Here is a 15,100-nt window from a genome sequence, read left to right as displayed (position 1 = left end):
TACACTAAATCAGATTATTTAATGAAAAAGTGTAAGGTCTTGAAGAAGATTTATTTATTGGGAGTGAATCTCATCTATACTTTTATTACTTTTTTCGTTGGGCAAACTAATTCAAATGAAAATGTGAGTGTATGGTGCTGAAGAGAGACTCTAATAATCTGAATAAACACTGTCATCTTAAAGGCCTTTAACCCTCTCAAGGCAGGCGTTGCCGATTTGCAACAGTTAAAAACTAACAACCTGATTACCCCACATACATATTTTATAGTTTTTTTCTTTACTCAGAAGTATCACTACAGGACTTGGTTGTGCATTAGCAACAAAAAGTTTAATTTGATCCTGAGAGGGTTAAACAGAAAGAGAAAAACCTTGCACATGCATTTTCCCTTTTGAGCAAGTTGCCCTGCAACAACAGGAGAAACTTACCAGTAGATCTTTTTTGTCCACTTTTTTACATTCAAAATCTTTTCACTAGAGAAAATAACAGAAACAGTTCTGCATGTGCCACTGAATTCAAGGCCACTATTATTTCAAGCCACTAAAATGTGCTGAACATTTATAAAACTGATTCAAAGTCTGGATTTTTAAAAATTACTGGCCAAAACCTCCACAGATGAACCTGCACTGATGTTCACAACTACTACATAACTGTGATATATGTACCACACTTTCTGTGTCTCAATGTAGTAACTGTCACAGTGACTGAAAAAACTTTTATTCTAGAGTCTCAGCTCATACCAGCTTTTTCTTTTTTCTTAAAACAGTCTTTGAGAGCGACACCTCGCATCTGCAATGCTCTGGAAGGAGTATTCAACACAACCGTGTGTGGTTTGAGCCTTCCTGTTTATGGCAGCAGATCCTCTGTGAGTCATACTGCAAGCAGATGCAATCCTAACAGACAAAATCAAGTTTCACAAACGCAAAACTGAAACTTTCGTTTTAGCAACCGGCGTCTGCTGTGTAGAAATTCTCATCTATGAATCAGGTACAACGTCTTTGTCATTTCTTCGCACAAAAACACGACGATTGAATGTTCTTTCCACGTCTCTGTAACAACTGCTGCAAACAGGTACTACTGCCCAACATAATACAAAGGCAAACATTTTCTTTAAAATATTTACTTTGATTTTTAAAGCAATACCTTTTTCATTCTCAATGATAATCAAAACTCCCACAGGACCAGCATCCTGACCAAAGATCATGGCAAAATATGAAATTAAAGTAAACAGTATCAGTATTCGCACACTGCATCTGTTTTAGCATTACATATAGGATAAGACACTTAATTACTCTACAGCAAGAGACCGTCCACCAGACCTGATGATCAAACGTAACAGAATACTTTTTATGTAAAGCTGCGTTTTTAAAATGCTCTTCGCTGATTATTATTTAGTAATTAATGTATGTTTGAAGACACTTTTCAGGAGCATGTTCGAGCAGCCATTGCACTTGTCATTAACTTTGCCATTCTGCTATTATGTGGTGGGTAGGTACTATAAAGCAAAAAAGGCAGAAAAAAAATCCTACAACACATGGAAGATGTCATACGGCTGTGTGGCAGGCAGGATGTAGGACCCAAACGCAAGACACTCAGACATAGGAAAAAACACTCAAAGAGGCTGCTTTATTGCAGTGCAAAAAACTCCATAAAAACAAACACACAAAAAACAAACCCAAACTACAAACTGGAAACTGATACTAAACACTAGGAAACCTGGAACGAGAGACTAGGGACGCGGATCACAGGGAGCACGGAGGGAACCACACACAGCATGACGAGGGTACGACGTGACACAGAGCAAGGAAAACACAGGTCTTAAACACACTGAGGGACACCGAGTGAATGAGACACAGGAGAAGAGCAGAGCTGGGAGTAATCAAACATGATGAGACATGGGATGGGTAAAGCAAAAGTAGAAACACTGACATAAGACAAGGGACCGTCAAAGTAAAACAGGAAGTATAACACAGAGACGGGGACTTAATGATAATACAAAATCAAAACACTGGGTCACTGACCCAGGACCGTGACAGAAGGGTTTTAATATGATGTTTATGTGATCCACTAAAGTGAAACTTAACACTATATTTTGTGAGAGGGGTCTGGAGGTGACTTTTATTACCTTTGGACAGGTAACAGAAACTGGAACTGACCAATCTCATTTTTAGCTCTACAACTCCAGGAAAAAGATACCACATAAGAGATGACCTTTATGTCTTTCTGCTAGTTAGCGCTAAAAGACGAGAAGATGAATAAATCATTAGAATTTTCTTCGCCAAAACTAAATTGCAAACTTGTTGGACACACAAAACAAGCCACATCATATTATTATTATTATTTAAATCATGAGCGTTACCAGTGAGTATACTCTGGATAATGTTTCTTTCTGACTCTAAGAATGACCAAAAATTACCCAAAAGTGGGCTCAATGTTTTATTCATTGTGATATGAAATGAGTGACAGAGCCCATAAACTCATCACCAAAGTGTGTGCATGTCAGATTTAGTGCTATGTATTCATCAGTTGGTTCCAACTATAGCTTTTATAATGGCTCTTTGAAGAGACTGTAGTTGTAAAATCATGCTGTTAACAGTGAAGTGTGATCTGCGTTTACTTGTTTAGCTCAAGCCTCTTTAACCCTTAACCTGGCAAAGTGCGAGTTTGGGAAAGCTGTCGACATATCTAGGTAAGCAGGTTGGACAGGGGCAAATTCGTCTCATAACTGCATAAATGGATGCAATTCTGTCCCACCCTACACCCAAGACAAGAGATGAACTCTCTTGTTTTGGGCGGTTTCTAGGTCTAGCTGACTATTACAGGTGTTTTTGCCACAACTTCTCTGTGGTAGTAGAGCCACTCACCACTCACACCATTGTTCTTAATATATCTTCTCCCCCTCCAGCACATAATGGGCTCTTTTGAGGAGATTTCTTATCACTGTTATGCTGATGATATTCAGTTGTACATCTCTTTAAGCCCCAGGATTTATCTAAGCTTCAGCTTTTAAATGACTGCTTAAATTCTATCAAACGTTTGATGGCTGTAAATTTCCTCCAACTCAACGAGGGGAAAACTGAAGTCCTCATATGTGCTCCGGACAGATTTGTATCCCAGATAGTGAAAGCCCTTGGTCTTCTTTCTGTGTATGTTAAATCCTCTATCAGGAATTTAGGTGTCACTTTTGACTCGACTCTTACATTGGATGGGCATGTGAAATCTCTGGTTCAGTCTTGTTTTTATCATTTAAGAAATGTGGCTAAGTTAAGCCCTATTTTATCTCGCCCTGAACTGGAGATAGCTATACATGCATTTATTTCCTCACGCTTGGACTATTGTAACTCTTTGTTTATGTGTCTAAGCAAAGGTTCTCTGGATCGTCTGCAGGTTGTGCAAAACGCTGCAGCTAGACTTTTGACAAAATCCTCCAAGTATTCTCATGTGACACCATTGCTATTTCAGCTACACTGGCTTCCTGTTGAACTTAGAGTACATTTTAAGATCCTGGTCTTGACATTTAGAGCCTTGCATGGACTGGCACCTCCCTACATCTCCGATCTGCTACAGCCCTATGTCCCTAGCAGGTCCCTGAGGTCATCTGATCAGGGCTTACTTGCTATAAAACAGGCTAAAATGAGAACTAATGGTGACAGAGCTTTTGCCACCGTGGCCCCTAGACTGTGGAACTCTCTCCCCCAAACATTAAGAACTGTGGACTCAGTAGTTGTTTTTAAAAGAACAACTCAAAACTCACCTTTTTAAAACTGTGTTTGGTTAAATTTCTGCCTGTTTTATATTGTCTGTTTTACCCTTTTATTATTTGTTATCTTATGTGCAGCACTTTGTGATTCTGTCTAGAAAGGTGCTATAGAAATAAAAATGTCTTTATTTATTTATTTATTTATTTATTTATTTATGTACAATCACAACCAGAGGTTGATCCTGATCAGATGTGTTCTTCCATAGACTTCTACAATATCGGAAGTCTTTATAACCTCATGTATCATCCCCTCTGGGAGGAAAAGATGACTTGATGCTTGTTTAGTCTCCAACAAGTTAACAGGTTGGCAGCTGAATTTTCTATGCAGTTCAGTGTTGACCCCAAAACCATTTGGGAAGAGAAGGGGTTGAAGATTTGATTGTTTTATCATGCTCTTAATGAAACGAGGAAGAATAATAACGCCTCAAGATATTCAAAGATTCAAAGCATTCATTGTCATGTGTACCAATAAAAAGCATTTCTCTGTACAATGAAATTCTTTCTCTGCTGTCCACACACAGATGCTGGTTAATATGTACAATAGATAGAATACAAATAGTATGAATAAATAAATGGAGATAAAAAAGGAAAAATTGAAGTATTGAATAGATAGATTTATGTGCAAAAGAGCTATGAGCTTAATATGCTGGTTGATATGTGAGATGACCTGAAGTGCAAAAATTATTGATACTGTTAAAATAGGTCAGCTGTTTAAGAGTCTGATAGCAGTGGGGAAGAAGGAGTTGCTGAGTCGAGATACAAAATCAAGTCGAGTCTGGATTTCACACTTCTAAACCTTCGTTCCGAGGGCAGAAGTGTGAACAGTCCGTGTTGGGTGTGTGGGGTCTTTGAGGATGGAGGCAGCTCTCCTATGGACTCTGCGATGGCAGATGTTCTGCAGAGAGGGCAGCGGGGTCTTGGTGATCCTCACAGCGTTTGTTATCACTCTCTGCAGGCATTTGTGGTCCATAACAGTAGTGCTGCCATACCATGCAGTGATGCAGCTGGTCAGGGTGCTCTCCACAATCCAGCTGTAGAAACTGCTGAGGATCTTGGCCAACACCCCAAATTTCCCCAGCCTCCTCAGGAAATACAGCTGCTGCTGAGCCTTCTTGACCAGCTGTGTGGTGTTCAGTGTGCAGGTGAGGTCCTCAGACATGTAGACGGCCAGGTACCTAAAGCTGCTCACCCTCTCCACTTCAAGCCCCAGGATGAACAGCAGCTGGTGAGGCCTCTTCTTCTTCCTCATGTCCACAATCATCTATTTTGTCTTATCAGTGTTGAGGGTGAGATTGTTCTCCTCACACCATGACACCAGACCGGCCACCTCTCTCCTGTAAGCAGCTTCGTCCCCTCCAGTGATGCAACCGATCACTGCAGTATCCTCCGCGAACTTTAGTATGGTGTTATCCCTATTGGATGCAACACAGTCGTGGGTGTACAGGGTGTAGAGGATGGGACTGAGGACGCAACCCTGTGGAACGCCAGTGTTAGTACTAATGCTGCCTGCCAGTCATAAAGTCCTGTGGTGGGTGGATAGGGTTGGGTGTAGGCCGAGTGTTGCCAGCTTGTGAGTGACACCATCTGGCTGAGGCCTGTCTATGCGCAGTTTGCATGTTCTCATTGTGTCTGCATGGGTTCTGTCCAGGTAGTGTGGCTTCTTCTCACAGTCCAAAGACAAGGAAATGGTAAATGGACTGGTTCTTATATAGCGCTTTTCTACTCTGAGCACTCAAAGCGCTTTACACAACTCGTTCATTCACCCAATCACACCCATTCACACAAGCACTTTTCTAAGTTTGTAGTGCTATCTAACTAACTAACATTCATACTCTGATGGAGTTAGTATATTGCCAAAGGATATTTAGCATGCAGATTGGAGCAGACTAGGAACGAACCACCAACTTCCGGTTAGTAGGTGACCTGCTCTGTAGCTAGTAGCTAGTTAGCAGGATTAGGTTAACTGGTGATTCTAATATGCCTGTAGTTGTGAATGTGAGCACAAATGGTTGTTTGTCTGTGTTACTCCCGCGACAGACTGGTGATCTGTACCCCAACTCCCACATTATGGTAGCTGGGTCAGGTCCCCCCCAGTTGATGAATGGTGTGGATTGAAGCCACGCTGTTGTAATAGATGCATCATGGGATTTTTCATTGTTCTGCTGAAATATGAAAGTCCTTCCTTGAAAAAAGATGTTGTCTGAATGGGAGCACGAGTTGCGCAGGTTATCCTGCCTTCTGCACATGTAGTTATAGCACTTAAACTGTCACTTATATTATACCCAGAGGTGGGAAGTAACAAAGTATCGATACTTTGTTAATGTATTTAAGAACTTTCAGGTATCTGTACTTTACTTGAGTAGTTATTTTTCTAGCATTTTTTACTCCCTACATTTTTAAACAAATATTGGTACTTTCTACTTCTTGTGTTTTGAAAATAAGCCCAAACAAAAGTTGAGCACAAAAAGAGCAATGTTTTTTTATTGTCAGGTATTTTCAAATACATTTCTATCATCTCAACAAACATCTGTGAACACACAACCTGTTTGTGTGTAGTTTGTCACACGGTGTGTTGCTAGCTAAAGGTTCAGCTGCTTATTTCAGAGGGAGAGAAAAGAAAGAAAGCTTACATGTAAGTTCACATATAATCTTGATGTTGTGTTCACTCTGATGTAAATTAGCCCCATCTGAGTCTGTGAGTTTAACAGTTACAAAGTCGGCTGCCTTTTTGTTTACATCGGTCTTTAAAAGGTAATTTTAGATCTCAGTGACATTTTCAACTGGATGAACAAATATAATAAAATATTTGTACTACTGGCTTTTACAGCTTATTTCACAGGAGTGAATATATATATATAGAGAGAGAGAGTGAGAGATAGAGATAAAGAGATCTTAATGCTGAGAAAAACAAAACTGCCCACATAGACTGTGCTTTATTCACTTTGAATAAACAAACTTGTAAAAGCAACTTTAACAATATTATTTTGGACTTAAATGCACAAAAAGGGCAATATTTGTGTGGGCTGAAGTCATGTGCAGTGTAAAAAGATCTTTTAGTGCTCCCTCCTGGCAGATCTGTGTATATGCAGAAAGAGAAAAAGTCACATTAAGTCGTTTTCTGTGTAAAAACGTCATGTTTGTCAGAAGCAGTAACCAATGAGGATGAACTCCAACAAGTACAAGCTCACCTTTTGAACTGCACATGTTTTAAGTTAAGCCTTTAGTCAAAACAACACCTCTGAAACGGACTGACAGGACTCAAGTGCAGCCTTTTTTCTAATGTGTGTGTGCGTGTGGAGTCCTGCCTGTGCCCCTCAGCAATAACATTTAGCTATTAATCACAATTTTGGTAAATAAAAGGAACGGGCGCGCATCAGTCACATGATGACCATTAACCAATCCTCGCCATTGACAACAGAGGAGCCGGGAACGAGCACGCAAAGAGCACGCGCATTGTTTTCCTCCTGGACTGTGCGGAGCTGTAAGAGAAACACAAATGAACTGGGAAACCAGACTGATGCCGCAAAAAACAGTAAGCAGGGTGTACAACGTACACTTCAGTCTTCAGCACACGGGAGTATTAGCTTATTATGTACACGTTGGCAAGTTGTCTTGTGGCAACTGACGAATTGAAACACATGAGCGTGCTGTGTTTGCGACACACAACAACTGTCCTTTTATAACCCCACAAGTACTGCTGGTCATGGGTCTGTAGCTCTGTCCACCGTTTTAGGGACATATTTAGTTTTAAAGTAAGTTACAGGGCTTTCCCCTGCCTTTCTGGGGTGCTTATTTTTCACTGAAAACTATCTAATATGCATAGCCACGTAATTATGGATTATTATAATTACGCTATAAAATCACTGTAGTTTAAAGAAAATACATTAAAAACAGATTATATTCGATTAATATTTCAAATATGACCAAATGCCGATTTTACAGGAACAAAATTATTGTATCTTTACACAGATAAAATAACAAGCTTTCTGCCTTGCGCAGTGGATAGTCAAACAAACTGAATAATCAAAAAGACATATTGTTTATAGAACTAGGAATAAATATTAAGGGAAGGATTCTGGATCAGCACCATAATGCAAACTTGTGGCCATAGTATATACAGTATTCTGGAAAAAGTATAAAATATCACTGTGTGTGTGTGTGTGTGTGTGTGTGTGTGTGTGCATGTTTTATGTAACAGACTTTATTTAAATTAAAACTTATAAATAAAAACAATAATAAACACAATTACAATAGTTTGGTTCTATAACATTTTTCTATCATTATTTTATTATGGATTAGGCGCAAGAATTGTTAAATTTTGATTATTAAATAATAGATGCAATAGCAAACTGTGCCTTGTTATCAGATAAACAGCAAGTGGAGAGTGATAGATCACATGAGGAGATGGAAGGAGGAAGAGTCGCCAAGAGTGAGTCACATCAGAGACTAGATTATGTCCCACAGTTTTGTTTTGTTTTTAATCTGTTGCCTTATGGTTCCAAACGCTGTCACCAATCTTTGCATTTTTATTACTATCTCATAACACTTGTTTAATCAGCTAACACCTCTACTATGGACTTTTTAATGGGAACATATTAAGTTTGTCAGATCAACACAGCCCTGCCCATCAACACTATCAGCAGCAGGAGCAGCAGCAACCCCTCAACAGCAACATTGTTCCCCATCAGGTTAAAAAAAGGCTACGTTTGCTTTGCGTTGTCCCCACCTGATGACAATGATATATTTTGATAAGATTCCATATTAGATTATTGATGAATGTGGGTTTTTGTTATTCGGCCTGGTTCTGTGCGCCCCTTTTTAACTTTGAGAACCCGCCCCTTCAAAGATCTCTGCACGGCCCTGTGTCCAGATAAATGAGAGCTGTGACCCTCCCATTGTTTGTGTTTCCTCCAAGTTCTTGAACCGGGCATCCTGTTTGGTGCTCACTAAAATGCTGGCTTGTGTCTTAATCCTATTTCAGACTAAGAGATCGGACTAGAGCAACACAGGACGATGAAGGACCACATAGTCTGGCTCATCTGTACAGTGGCTGTTGGTAAGATTTGAAACAGGTTTCCTCCATTTGAAATAGACAGAGATCCTTTGTTTGTCTGGGGAAAGAGTTGTGGGAGTTTTTCTGAATATGGACTTTGTGTATGCACTTCAAAAACAGGCAAGTGATTTCTTCCACATGCTCCCACTTTTAGAAACAAAGCCAATTCAGTTCTATTTACATAGTACTAAATTAAAACAACAATCATTATATTATAAGGTAAAGACCATACAGTAATGTGGCAAAAAGGACGCCTCTGAAACTGATGAAATCTTCCCTTAAACCTTTGTGGAATTGTTTGTGTTACGTTAAAAGAGCAGATTGTATGAGTATCTGTGTTATAGATCGAAATTTATTGTATTATTTTTAGACACTCTCATTTCAAATGTGTAAAGAGTAATAAATATATCCAATGTTCCTCTGATCCTCTAGGATAAGCTAGCTAACTATACGTAATCACATTCAGGAGCTGGAATTCCTGAATGTGTTATGTGTTCCTGCACATGTGTTATTATAGTTAACAAAAAGTGGCCTCCTCCTAACCAGAGAGGGAATTGTTTTACTATGGAGGGAATGGTTTTTTAACTGATGAAGTACACAGAGCTCACATACAGTGGAGGAAATATTTATTTGATCACTCAGAAAACAATGAATTGCCTGGGGGGAGCGACAGCGCAGCTCGAGAGAACCCAGCAAACAGATTTTCCAGGGCCTGGGTCTGGCGCTCTGCCTGGTCCTGTAGCTTCTGCAGTTGTTGTCAGCTACCCAGTCAGAGCGCAGGGGTTTCCAGTAGTTTATTGACTGTGTTGTCATCTCGATTGAACAGTAAAATATATCGGTCACTGGAAATGTATCAGGAAAGCCCACCCAAGTAAACGGTGTGTGAGAAACACCATATATAGAAAAACGTGTTCATAGATAATGAGTGTGACAAGGCTCACTCATGGATTCCCTCCAAGCACAGAATACCAACAGTTCATTCAGCTCTCACAAACACATTATCTCAGCTCACATATACAGTGTTGTGGAAAAGGCTTTGCCCCCTTCCTGATTTCCTAATTTTATATGTTTGACATTGAGTCCTTTACAGCTCTGTGGAAGAATTTTGGCCCACTCATCTTTGCAGTATTGTAATTCAGCCATATCAGAGGGTTGCTGAGTTAGTTTTATGCCAGATATAATGGGACACACAGCTTCCAAAAAGTCAACTTTTGTCTCTCCAGTCCACAGAGTATTTTCCCGAAAGTCTTGGGGATCAAAAAGATGTTTTCTGGCAAAAATTTATATTTCGCACATAGCCATATAGGGTTAGATTATTTCTCACTCCATAAATACAATCATTTAGAATATGCATTTTGTTTTTACCTGTGTTATCTTTGTCTAATATTTAAATTTGTTTGATGATCTGAAAGTGTGACAAACATGCAAAAAAAACGAAATCAGGAAGGGAGCTAACATTTTTTTACACCTTTGTACATCATATTCAGTGGACCTGCCCTGTTATCAAGTCCAGTTCTGGGCGTGCTCTTTTCATATTCCTTTTTTCACACTAGCTTCTCACCCCGTTCCACCATGTGCTCTTTGTACTGCCTCTTCTTCAGGCCCCAGAATGATACTGAAATAGGAAGAGACTGACTGATGCAAAGTGATCAGTCTTACCCGACTCACTGCCCCCAAATGATTCAGGCACACCTTTCCCATCTGCAGCAGTGCAAAAACCATTTCCCGTATAAGCTGTGCTTTTTGTTTATTGGTGATGCAGGTTTCATTTAGGGTATTAAAGTCTTAGTTAGTATCAATTTCATGCTTTTCACTTTCTCAGCTTCAACCATCCCTGCCTGTTTGGCTTTTAATATTGACACAAGAAATCCTGAAGTCTTTCTGGGTGAACCAGGTGATTTCTTTGGATACCGAGTGCTACAGTACTTGAACAAGTCTAGTAATAACAAAGGGTAAGTTTGACTCAAGACATCGTATAATACTGTATCCTATGAGTGATCTAACACTGTTGAAAGCACTAATTAAAACTCTTCTGCTGCACTTCAAACCCAACGTTCAACGTAATTACATAGATTTAGTAGAAAATTTAGTAATAATTTAGTAAAAATCTATTTTTAAAAATAAATATTTAAGTTTCTGTAACATTTCTTCCTTTTTAAGTGCATGAAACTAATTGTTTTTGACTAATTTGAAATACTGCATGGATGAAGGGAACCACATTTAACAGTAATTTCAAGGAACTGAAGTCAAATGTCCTTTAATACTGTAATGAGCAGGCATAAGCAGGCACGAGGCGCAGTGAGTGAGTAGCTAGTTATTTACTGTGACTGGTATCACATGTTGGAGTGTGCAGTGTGATGCTTTCCTTATTAAAGAAAAAATATATTTCGGATGAATTTAAACCATTCTGATCCTTTTACAAAGTGTGTAATCACCTTTGGTGTTCTGACTCTGTTCCTCCAATCTTCTCTCTGTGTTTGTTTGTCTGTTTTGTTCCCCCGCTTATGTCAAGTTAATCTCATCTCCTTTTTCAGTTTTCTTCCTATTGTAAGTTTGGATATTAATATAAAGGAGTACAAATATATCCTAAAAACTTTCATATTTAATGAACCATCTATTCTTCAAAGCCTGAATATCTAAATAAAGGGGGAGGAGAGATGGTAAATGGACTGGTTCTTTAGCTGTTTAGCACTTAAACACTGATGACCCATCATAGCAGAACAGAATTCCAGCAGTGATAGGGGATAGGAGAGGACCCCCTGGAGTTTAGACACTGGTGGTGGTGTTGAAGATGCAGAGGCTTGGATGGGGGTGAGACAGGTTTTACAAACAAGTGAATGAGTACTGAAACTTAAAGCAGTCAGAGTGGAGAGTGATTGGCTCACAGAAGGCAGGCAAGAAAATGACTGGACTAGAATAATGAGGTTGGTATGAATTTGACACGGCACGGTGGTTAGCACTGTTGCCGCACAGCAAGAAGGTCCTGAGTTCAATTCCACCATCAGGCCGGGGTCTTTCTGTGTGGAGTTTGCATGTTCTCCCCGTGTTTGCGTGGGTTCCCTCCGGGTACTCCGGCTTCCTCCCACCGTCCAAAGACATGCAGCTTGTGGGGATAGGTTAATTGGATAATCCAAATTGCCACTAGGTGTGAATGAATGTGAGTGTGAATGGTTGTCTGTCACTTGTGTGTTGGCCCTGCGACAGACTGGCGAACTGTCCAGGATGTACCCTGCCTCTCGCCCTATGACAGCTGGGATAGGCTCCAGCGCCCCCCGCGACCCTGAAAAGGAGAAGCGGAAGCGAATGGATGGATGGATGGATGGATGAATTTGACAGCGTGGGAAAATGTAAGCAATGTAGAGAATAGACTAGGAGCTGAAGACCCAGGAAAGCAGGCAGATGATTACAGACCCTCCCCATAGAACTTATGCATAAACTTCATTAACTAATTAGTGTCATCATTTTCCACAGGATAGTCGTCACTGCACCTCTCAGGCTAAATGGATCTGGAGGAATTTACCAACCTCACCTAAACAAGTGGTTCAAACCTACTGGTATCAACAGAATATTACACAATTTACAACTTACAACTAAATACATTACTGTAAAAGTTTGTGTATTTTATAATAAAATGCTTCAGTTGCAGAGGACCTGCAGTCAAACACAACAGCAGTCAAACATCTTGGCTTGTCGATCGCTGCTGATTCCTCCGGCTCCAGATTCACTGTGAGTAAATCACTCTCTCTCCTCATCACTGTGAGCAAAACAAATTAATATGCAGAGCTTTATTTAACTTTTATGCTCTGATTTAGGTTTGCAGTCCAAGTTTGGTGCATGAATGCAATGAGAACTCCTATCTGAACAGTATTTGTTATGAGCTCTCTGATCAACTCCAGAAAATCTCCTCTTTCAAACCTGCGTATCAAGGTAAAGTGTTCCTCCATGTTTATTTTAGTAAAAGTAAGTAAGTAAAATGTATTTATATAGCCCTTTTTACAGATAAAATGACAAAGTGCTTCACAATAAAACCAGAAATATAAATATAACCTTTGTGCCGCTGCCTGAAAAGCCCACATGCTTTGAACCTAGTATGTGGGACCAACAGTAACCTCTGACCTGAAGACTTAAGAGTTCGGGAAGAAGGAAGAGGTGCTCAAAGCTCAGAGATATACTGGGGAGTTTCATCATGTTGTACATTCTGTACAGTCTGAAGGCGATCCAATGATGATTCGCTGAAACAAGTAATCAGAGCGTTACAGTAATCTGAAGAGAGATGAAAGTAGAATAATCCTTTTCTCTCCCCACATGCCACTGCCATTCTTGTTTATAGCCTGGTCACTTCCCGGATCGATTACTGCAACTCTCTTCTTTTTGGTCTTAGTCACAAATCTATCCATAAGCTTCAACGGGTCCAGAACTCTACTGCTCGTATTATCACCAGGACCCCTTCTATGCACCACATCACCCCTGCTCTGCAGTAGCTTCACTGGCTTCTGGTTAAATACCACATCAATTTCAATATAATTTTGTACATATTCAAGGCTATACATCATCTCTCGCCTTCATACCTCTCTGACCTGGTTCAAATCACCATCCCTTCTCGGTGTCTCAGATCCTCCTCTTCTCTTTCTCTTTCCATCCCTTCCCACCGGCTAGCCACCATGGGGCGCAGGGCTTTCTGTTGCTCTGCCCCCCGTCTTTGGAACTCCTTCCACCTGAGATAAGAAACATCACTTCCCTCCCTCTTTTTAAGTTCAGATGCAAAACTCAGCTATTCACATTAGCCTATTCCACATAAATCTTTCCATCCTGCTACTTTAATTTATTTTATATATTTGCTCAACATTTTATCCTTATTATTTTGTAAATTGTTACGTTTGTTGTTGTTATAGCTTGTGTACAGTGTCCTCGAGTGTTTTTTAAAGGCACTTTCTTAAATAAAAATGTATTAATATTATTATTATTTTGATTTTGTCTATATTTAACTGGAGGAAGTTGCCATTAACCATTGTTTGATTTCTGACAGACAATTATTTAAACAAGACCATTTATAAAACTTAGAAGCTTTGAAAGAACAATATAACTGAATGTCATCTGCACAGAGGTGATAAGAACTATTACTGCAACGTCTGATAATTTGGCCTAGAGGGATTATATAAAGCAAAAAGAGAATCAAACCCGAAACAAATCATTGAGGGACCCCACAGGGCAGAACTGATGTTTCAGACAAAATTTGATACATACAGACAGTAAAAGATCTTTCACATAGATGCAACATGAACCATTTCAAAACAACACCAGTAATCCTAAACAAGCCCTTAAGCCTATTTATCATGATCAATGGTATTAAAGCAGAGGTGAGATCCAGTAGAACCAGAATTGTTTACTTTCCAAAGTCTGCTGTGATCAAAATGTCACTAGGCATGTTACAGTGGGGCAAAAAAGTATTTAGTCAGCCACCGATTGTGCAAGTTCCCCCACTTAAAATGATGACAGAGGTCAGTAATTTGCACCAGAGGTACACTTCAACTGTGAGAGACAGAATGTGAAAAAAAAATCCATGAATCCACATGGTAGGATTTGTAAAGAATTTATTGGTAAATCAGGGTGTAAAATAAGTATTTGGTCACCTCAAACAAGGAAAATCTCTGGCTCTCACAGACCTGTAACGTCTTCTGTATGAAGCTTTTCTGTCCCCCACTCGTTACCTGTATGAATGGCACCTGTTTGAACTCATCATCTGTATAAAAGACCTGTCCACAGCCTCAAACAGTCAGACTCCAAACTCCGCCATGGCCAAGACCAAAGAGCTTTCGAAGGACACCAGGAAAAGTATTGTAGACCTGCACCAGACTGGGAAGAGTGAATCTACAATAGGCAAGCAGCTTGGTGTGAAGAAATCAACTGTGGGAGCAATCATCAGAAAATGGAAGACCTACAAGACCACTGATAATCTCCCTCGATCTGGGGCTCCACGCAAGATCTCATCCCGTGGGGTCAAAATGATCATGAGAACGGTGAGCAAAGATCCCAGAACCACACGGGGGGACCTGGTGAATGACCTGCAGAGAGCTGGGACCAAAGTAACAAAGGTCACCATCAGTAACACACTACAACGGCAGGGAATCAAATCCCGCAGTGCCAGACGTGTTCCGCTGCTGAAGCCAGTGCATGTCCAGGCCCGTCTGAAGTTTGCCAGAGAGCACATGGATGATACAGCAGAGGATTGGGAGAATGTCATGTGGTCAGATGAAACCAAAGTAGAACTTTTTGGTATAAACTCAACTCG

At 40.1% G+C, this 15,100-nt stretch overlaps 1 protein-coding gene across 2 annotated transcripts in view; it reads left to right on the top strand.

The window, feature by feature from the left end:
* The first annotated feature begins 7,194 nt into the window (after nt 1-7,194).
* LOC113023602 (integrin alpha-L-like) overlaps nt 7,195-15,100 on the top strand; it is a 29,865-nt gene continuing 21,959 nt past the window's right edge. For both annotated transcript variants that reach the window (XM_026169779.1, XM_026169778.1), the window contains exons 1-6: nt 7,195-7,290; nt 8,740-8,814; nt 10,634-10,763; nt 12,283-12,365; nt 12,452-12,537; nt 12,624-12,738. In XM_026169779.1, coding sequence (XP_026025564.1) covers nt 8,772-8,814; nt 10,634-10,763; nt 12,283-12,365; nt 12,452-12,537; nt 12,624-12,738 — 457 coding nt within the window. In that variant the 5' untranslated portion in view covers nt 7,195-7,290; nt 8,740-8,771. The remainder of the gene's footprint in view (nt 7,291-8,739; nt 8,815-10,633; nt 10,764-12,282; nt 12,366-12,451; nt 12,538-12,623; nt 12,739-15,100) is intronic.

The sequence above is a fragment of the Astatotilapia calliptera genome, chromosome 6 (genome assembly GCF_900246225.1).
Source record: "Astatotilapia calliptera chromosome 6, fAstCal1.2, whole genome shotgun sequence".
Lineage (NCBI taxonomy): Eukaryota > Metazoa > Chordata > Actinopteri > Cichliformes > Cichlidae > Astatotilapia > Astatotilapia calliptera.
This window is presented reverse-complemented; position numbering and strand designations above follow the sequence as displayed.